Consider the following 8,529-nt stretch of genomic DNA (forward strand, 5'->3'; position numbering starts at 1 on the left):
TAAGAATACTAGAAAACGTCATCGCTGCTTCGTTCGCGTCGTCATTGTTAATATTTTCGTCCCAGTTTATATCCAACAGCGTGCTAACGATGCTGTCGTAGTCAGCGTTTTTAAAATCGTAGACGATAGAGCTTGAGACGTCTTCAAAATTCACTCCTAGGTTACCAGCGAATACAAGATGTAGTAGGGGATGATGACGCACCTGCTTGACTAAAGGAGTCGGTGCAGTGCAGCAGTACGGAGCGCAGTCCCGGGCGCTTACAAAGCAGAGGTCCAATGTACCTCCATTCTCGTTGCTGATATTATTAATTTGCCGAAGTGTTGTGCTACTGTAGTTGTCCAAGATACAACTGGCATTGTTAATAAGCGCAGATTTTTCGATATCCAATCGTAGAAAACCATTACTTGCCTGGCACCACGTCAAGCCAGGTAAGTTGAAATCGCCCAGTATAACAATATCATCAGAGGGGGGGGGGGCGATCGAGGCGATAAAAGAAACGGTGCAAAGATGTACATCGATCAGGCTGGGATCACGAATTCTGTCAGGTGGAAAATACACAACACACAGGAACAGATTGCGATCGGTAAGTTTCACTGATATCCACACTTGCTCGGAGCTCGCCCACCGGTCATCACTCGGGCTTTTATACCACGGCGAACGGCGATAAGCACACCACCGCCTGATGTCTTGTGGCTGTTGAGGGCATTGCGGTCACAGCGGTAGATATCGAATGTTGAACCAAAGACCTGGCGAGACAGAGTACGGTTGTCGAGCCACGTCTCGGTCAAGGCGATAACGTCGTAACAGCAACCCGTGGTCGCGAGCAAATAGCTGTCCGTTGATGAATTTAAGCCAGGTAGTAAACCTCGATGTTGTTGGAGGACGGATCAGGTACAACAGAGAGCGAAGCCATGTTACCGTGTAGGAAGATCCATTCGTCGCGCTCCAAAATACGACTATCGTCGTCGTCGAGAGAAATGGTTTGCACCTGATAACCCATCCCACACACAGGACCGGGAGCAAAAGGCAAAAAACTGGAAGCGAAGAATACATCAGCGCTTGAAGTGTTCGGAACAGATGTATACTTGTCATTTGCGGCAGGTTGGAAGACCCTTTCATCCATCCCACACACAGGACCGGGACGACTGATGATCGCTGGCTTCAAGTGCTCGACTGTGGCGGGGGGATCGAGAGCTTCCATAGTGCCAACTGCGGTGCGTCCCAGTATGCGTTGAAACCCGATGGCGGAATGCAGAGAGCAGGAGCAGGGTGGAAAATCAGTCGGCGGGCTCCAGATGTTCTGGGTACGGCTGTCTTGAACAGTATGCCTTGCGGCCATGTGTCAGGGTTAAGAGCTGCATAACGGTACTTTGGGTGAACTCCAACTTTGAAGGATATGAAGTTCAAAGTACTGACGTCTATGCCTTTTTAACAAGCGGAATAAACTTTATCTCCTCGTTACAATTTAGTCCTTCTTTAGACATTTTTTCGACAGTCTCTTTGCTAACGCTAGGATGAAAGCGGGAAAGATACATCCAGAGCAACGGCGCGGGAGGTGGAACCGTAACAATGTTGCTATTATCGACTAGCTTTCGACCACCAACAAGAATATTGCTCGGATCAGGGCTATCCTCGCGACGACGTTTCTAAGGTGGTCGAGAGGTATATATTCCTAGTTTTAAGGTAACCTTGAACCTTTTCATTTTTTTTTAGTTTCCCATCTTGTACATCTAATAGCTGTGAAATTTCTCGTAAAAGTTTGTTCTTCTTCTTTTATATTAATCTACATTGCTAGTCTTAAGATAGCTGTAAATTTTTTTTTTTTTGTAAAAAATAATTATTGTTCAATCTTGTATATCGAATCGTATTTTTAGTTTAAGATAGTTGTAAAAAATGTTCCTCTCAATATTAAAAAATATTTGTGCATTATAACCTTTTAGTTTTAAGATATTCAAAATGTAAAAAAAGATGGGTGGGTAATGTCTGCGACATAACCGGAGAGATGTAGAATACATAAGGAACACGTTCTTCAAATATGTTGATACTCATTGGAATTTTCGGACAAAAGGTGATTTGGGCGAGGAATATTTCCAATTATTTTTTATAAAAATGATGGTGATCCTGAAAAGGACCGTTTTTGTTGGCGTTGTTGGCCTTGGTGAGGGAGATGGCTAACGATGAAATGAATTGTTAGCATGAGGAAGTCGCATAGTACTGGCCAATGGCAGAACAGATAATAATTGATTCCTGAAAATCAATTTTTCTTTATTCATGTAAATTATACATACTTACAAATCTAATAGAAGATTCCTGATCATATTTCTGAATCATTAGTGCGAACATTGTGTAATTTGGTTAAGTACAATGAAAGTTACAAACTTTCCAAACTCGACCTTCTGTTCCTTCCGAAATATTGAAATGGGGTATCTATATTAAACCGTTAGTCGTGGTCACAATAAAAAAGATGGGTGGGTAATGTCTATGACATAACCGGAGCGTCGTGACTTCAGTTCGAGACGTTAGTTTATATCTAATAATATTCAACAGAATCACGTTTGAATGGGAAATTTTTAAATAATTCTCTATGGTAATAATGGTGGTTCTGAAAAGAACCTTTGGTTTCGGCGTTGGTGTTGATGGTGATGCGCTGGATCGTTGGATATATTTGGCATGATAGTTACGTGCCTGGCGAACTGTTTTGTAGCCTCGAACAAAACGACAAAATTGGCTTCTTCGGGTACCATTACGGCTGAACTTTATAAGCTTAGCTCGACTTTGAAATCCTGCACAATCTCACGAATCAGACGCTGGTAGGGCCATTTTGTTTGCTAATAGCACGGAGTTGCACAAAAAAATCATTTAATGCAGTTAGTTCACGGAGGCTGCCAAAAAGCTCGAATAGAAGCATGCGACTTCAACGTTTCTCTTAAACACATGCAATTGAAGCAACACTGATCACTGGAGGGATGGTGAGGGAACACGCACATTCGTTTTGGTTATACTGATAATAGCAGCAGAAAGGAATGGAAAAGCAGTGCTCGAAAACGAGCGAGAGAGGATAATTTAAATTCTCTTTCTTTCTTTCCACACATCGTATTTCTTATATAGCTTTCTGAAAATTATTTGTTATACATCATACAATGTAAATTTCAGTTTAACTCTTATTAGAACACAATTAATTGGTCCTGTAAAGAACCGTTTATTGTTTTATTGCGGGAGCATAATTCAGACGCACTCCCCGAGGACACGGTGAGCCAGTTTAATGTATTTGGCCTGAAAGTTATGCGCTTGGCGCACTATTTTGCATCCTCGAACAAACCGACCAAGTAGGCATCGTTGGCATCATTACGACTGAGCATTGTAAGCGTAGCTCGACTTTGCAGTCCTGTACAATCTCACGAATCAGACGCTGGAACGATAGCCTACAGATTAGTTGCTCTGTTGCCCTTTAGTTGGGGCGAAATTCTTGCAGGGCGACAGTTCCTGATCGGTAGTTGGTTGCGATGGGTCACCAGCAGCTGAGGCACTTTTTCGGACCGTCGTCATTGCCAACTGCTTTCCTTCGGTGGACTGGCTGCTTGCTAGTACTTGAACGAATACGAATGATGAGAAAAACCGACCGACAGATATTTATATAATCGCGCTAATATGCACTACTATCGCTTTCTCGCTCGTTCTCGTGCCGTGCATGAGCCTTTCCTTTCCGTCCAGCTTCTAATGGCCTAATCAAAAGAATATGCCGTCTTTCCCCCACCAACTGCTCTCGTCAAGCAACCCAATACGAATAATCATAGGAACAAACATGTAGTGGACCTATATATAACCTTTTCATTATTCTATTGTTCGGTTGGTCCACCATATTGACGGCTCTGTGCGGGATGGGCTGAAAATTTTCACTTTTCCGAGTCGTTTTCGAAAGATTTTTCAAAACACAATTTTTTATTATTAGTGCATGTTATACATACTTCAAATTTTAATACAGCATAGAGGAACATATTTTCAACAAATTGGCCTAAAAATCAAATCATTCTGTTAAGTATGATAAAAGTTATTAACGTTCAAAATTCAATTCACTCCAAAGTAAAAAAATCTTTTTCTTGTGTATCTCACCAATGTAGGAGACATTTATTCCGGCCAATTGCATGAAGATTTTCAAAAATTTGCTTTTGAATAGGGAGTACACGTCAAAGTCAAAATGCCGGGGTATTGAAACTGAAATACAATAGCAAATGTCGGTTAATATACAGTTTTCTCGAAAAGACACTCAGCACGTTCCAAAAGGACCCTTGAAGCAATTGAATCTCCATTTGATTGCATAGTTTTTGGCGTATCCTCACATACCGCCAACTTACCCCGGGGTTTTCAGCTTCACATATTTTTGTCTCTAAAAATGGACACAATGCATCAAACACTTTAAATAAAACAGAGATGTTACCAACAGTCTGCTCTTTCATGCCGCGTGTTCTATTTTGCAAGTACAAGTTTTTTTTTTTGTCCCAAACACACGATCGAAAATCCGTACTGTCCTCTCAAATTCCATACAGTTGGTCAGCTTACATATACCCATAATTTGCTGGATACGAACCATAGCCTTAAATTAGTAGATTAGGTACTAACCAGCCCCCTGTCAAGGATGGCGTCTCTGTACCGCCAGCATCACTGCCATGAAAATAAAAACAATAATTCTCGACAAACATATGATTACGGCTTAAAAGCCAACTGTCAAAATTCACTTCGAATGGAAATTTTGGACAAACCGTTACTCGCAAATCACAGATGTTGGCAGTAGATTAAAGAGAAAAGTTGTCTTTATCGTTAACTACTATGTGTAGTATTCGGCCAGTAACGGTTTGTCCGGAATTTTCTTTCAAAGAGAATTTTGACAGTTGGCTTTTAGGCCGTAATCCTATGTTTGTCGAGAATTTTAAATCGAATCATCATTCTTTGTTTGGGGCTTTATAGCTATAACGCCCCATATATGTAGGTAGTCAAACACCATATGTTGGTATTGGGTTGCCAGAGGGGTGGTACTAACAGTAATTTTGTGCTGTGTACCTTTCATTCCTTAATAAATAAAATTGGATTTTCGGGTGAAGAAGTTACTCTTTTTCGTTTCCTTTTAATATTTGGCATATGGCCTTTCTGGGAGGACCCCGACATGCTGGAAGACCTGAATATTTCTTCGGGCTGAATTATTCTCGAAAAACTATTTAGTTTTGAGAAAGATTAATGGTGGGAAAAATATAGGTAGTCTTGAGAAAGACTATTGGTGTTGAATAACACTAGATAAACCAGACGCTATCAAAGTTTGTGACCGAATCGAACGAAGGTTCAAGCCGCACTGATCTCTCAGATTAATTTCGACTAAACTTAAGTGAATTGATCGTGATAGCGACCTTGAAATCTTGTATTTTGTCATGTTCTTTTCATTCTACCAGTTTGTTATAAAATAACGGCTCGTAACTCATAACACGAAGAAAGCAAATTTCAAAAGCAGTGCTACAAGATAGACCTGCGGCGAAAGAAAAACGGCTATGTAAAAATCCTAAGTCGATAAAGGCCCACTGCCTTCCTCTGTATTATTGAACGAAAGTGGCCTGTGGAGTAATGTCATACAAGTAATGGCTTTCGAGGCACTGGAACTCGTTTATTCTGAGTCATACAATTCAGAACATTGGAATTCTAGTTAATGGAGTAAAGCCATGGAGAGAGTACCGGCGCATAACTGAAATGGCAGCTGAAAGTAGGGTCACAAGATAAGAATTGTTTTACTGATCGACACTTATCGGCTGTCGTTGTTATCTGTCAAGCGATAACTTTATAGATGGCAGCTATAAAAATACACGCAATTATAACGATAAGAGTTTCGGTAGCTATAAATCTAGTGTGAAACTAATGAGCAAACGATTTCGTTATCTACAAAGTTGAACTTTATTTATCAGTGTTTGCTAGTAATTTTGCACGTCATTCAGTTACAGAATGAACAAAGTCTACCACTATGACTCAGAAATTGCGCACACCCTAAACCTAACCCTGACCTATCTCATTAGCTCGCAACTCTCTGGGTGTTTCTCTATATCGGCTCAATTGATCGAGAACTGTAAGCGCAACAACTTTAACATATATTTATCTGAGCGGAAGTATCTTACAAAACAGCGCCATAAAAACTAAAAGGTGCAAAGCTCATTGTCTGCCTGCTTATCGGGGCGCACATCACGACTCAGCGGGTCTTGCACTCAATCGGTTTGCATTCTCACTGACACATAAGGCGTCAACAGAATTTCCTAGTAATCAGCATACACTATATGCGATTCATAAGCAACACTTACTCGGTGTAGTTCAGTCATCGCGTTCTTTGAACTATGGAAACTATACCCGCAAACTCTTACTGTAATTATATAGATATTATATAAAAGCAACGAAACCAATGCTAAGCGTGGTCAAAGGTGTTAAATAAAATTAAAGCTGTTTCAATGCCTGACTAGCTTCTTCGCGACAAACGCGATCGTCTTCGCTGCGAATCTCAACCGTTGCCGCCTTTTCAAGCCACTCGCTTGCCTTATCCTTCTGCTTCAGGGCAAGGAAGGTTTTTCCAAGGTACAACCAATTCTGACTGTAGAAGCCAGGTTTTAAACTTTCCGCCTTCTCGAAACATTCCAGTGCTTCCTCGAACGACGCCTTTGGCGGATTGGATGCCACCGAGTTGATTAGTTTTCGTGTGACCCAGTTCACTTCAGATAATTTGAAATTAAATTGACCGAGCATATGCAGAATACCCGGATCCTCTGGACTGATATCCTTGGCTATCGTGAAATGTTTTTTCACGTTTTCCAACTGCTTGATGCGTTCGGTTATCCCATCCAGGTTACTCTTCTCCGACAGGATGGCACCGTACCATTTGTTGGCACCGAAATTATTCGCGTCCAATTCCACAGCTTTCTTGGCGTACTCGAACGCTTCCCGGACAAACTTTGCTTTCTCGTCACTGTTGGTCGTTTGTTTCGAAACGAAAAACATTGCTCGTGCTAAACGCCATTGAACTTCCACAACGTTTGGTTCCTAAAATAAAATAATTATCAACATCCAAGGCTGTTTTTCTCTCTATCTTTACAGTGTGAATTTACACTCAATTTATTCAGTAGGTCAAAAGCCTCCTGATACTTGATATCTTCGAAAAGTTCGTCGGCCAAATTCAGTTCTTCCGCGGACATTTTTCACGTGTTATGACACAGCACCGCCACTCGACAAACAAATCGAAACACTTCTGACACACTTTCAGTTCTAACACCGAATGAGCTCTGGTTCGATCCGCTGTTACATATAAACATACGGGCGGCTGGCCGATCCAATGTGCTTATCAATCAGCGGGGAATTTTCAATTGCTATTTAGCAATAGTGTGACAAACAAAATCGTCTCCTCCATCAACGACGTCCGGCCCTTCACTGCTGATCGTGCCCGTTGTGCTCGTATTGTGATAAGAATAATCGTCTCGCTGGCTGGATTATGTGGTCCCAGCTCTCTGCACCAAGCACAAAAAATTGTCTGTCATCGTCGACTGCAGCTAGTATAGTACTAGTTTGCATGGGTTGAATACCGGAACGAGCGCACAGCCGAGGCGCAAGTACGCAAGCGCTTATTTTAGTCGCGTTCTATATCGTATGTCGGCACGTTGACCGCGTGTACCTACTAGTTTTAGGTCGCTGCAGCGTGCTGTTCCATTCCATACCGGTCAGATGCCTGTTGTGGGTTTCCTCTGTTGTTCTTGCTTGTTGTGGCTATATGGTAGCCAACATGAACCCGGTATGGAATGAAATCAATATCTGTGCTGATGTGTTAATGTGATTGCACAGATGTACTCGTCATCTGGATCGGAGAATGAATGTATGTTTGCGTTGAAACCTTTGTCATATAGTAGTGGCTTGTATTGGATGTCTACTAAAATTTGCATCCAGCATTGTGTACTGTCCGATGCTACTCATCTGCAGCATATGCGTGCATGTGTGTGTAGTTGAACAAATTCTAACTCCCACCGGCTGGTAGTGAGTAACAATAAAAATATGCATTCATGTATTTTGCGCATACATATAATATGCTTGAATCGTGGATTGAGATCAGTCTTAGCTCGAATTCTGCTGAATCATTTCGTGTACTGTAAACAAATCATGTATAATGAGATAATCATTCCATCATAGCCCACCGAAAAAAAACGGAAATATTCATCTAACATGTTAAACTGGTGTAAACAACTAATGTAAAAATAGGGACTGGTTCAATATTACAATCAAAACAAAAAGATTCGTAAAAGTCTGGAATAAAATTTATTCCACTCTCCAGTGCTCGAGGAAATTGAACCAATAGTGGAACCATTCATAAATCATGTAGCTCGTTTAGGAGGGAAGTATGTGACACGGTGTGAGTTAGCTGAATGCAGGGCCGGCGGAATAGGTGGGTAGTATGGGTAGTACTACCCACTCGAAAATTACTAAGGGGGGAATTACCCACTCGAAAGTTTGGAACAAACCTAAAT

At 41.4% G+C, this 8,529-nt stretch overlaps 1 protein-coding gene across 1 annotated transcript; it reads right to left on the bottom strand.

Annotated features, from left to right (window-relative positions):
- Positions 1 to 5,908: 5,908 nt before the first annotated feature.
- LOC131691129 (regulator of microtubule dynamics protein 1-like) lies at positions 5,909 to 7,588 on the bottom strand. Its single transcript, XM_058977303.1, has 2 exons — positions 7,126 to 7,588; positions 5,909 to 7,060 (listed from the first exon to the last, which is right to left on the bottom strand). Exons 1-2 carry the CDS (start codon positions 7,210 to 7,212, stop codon positions 6,461 to 6,463), a joined length of 687 nt encoding a protein of 228 aa, XP_058833286.1. The 5' UTR covers positions 7,213 to 7,588; the 3' UTR covers positions 5,909 to 6,460.
- Positions 7,589 to 8,529: the final 941 nt, after the last annotated feature.

Source organism: Topomyia yanbarensis, chromosome 3, assembly GCF_030247195.1.
Source record: "Topomyia yanbarensis strain Yona2022 chromosome 3, ASM3024719v1, whole genome shotgun sequence".
NCBI lineage: Eukaryota > Metazoa > Arthropoda > Insecta > Diptera > Culicidae > Topomyia > Topomyia yanbarensis.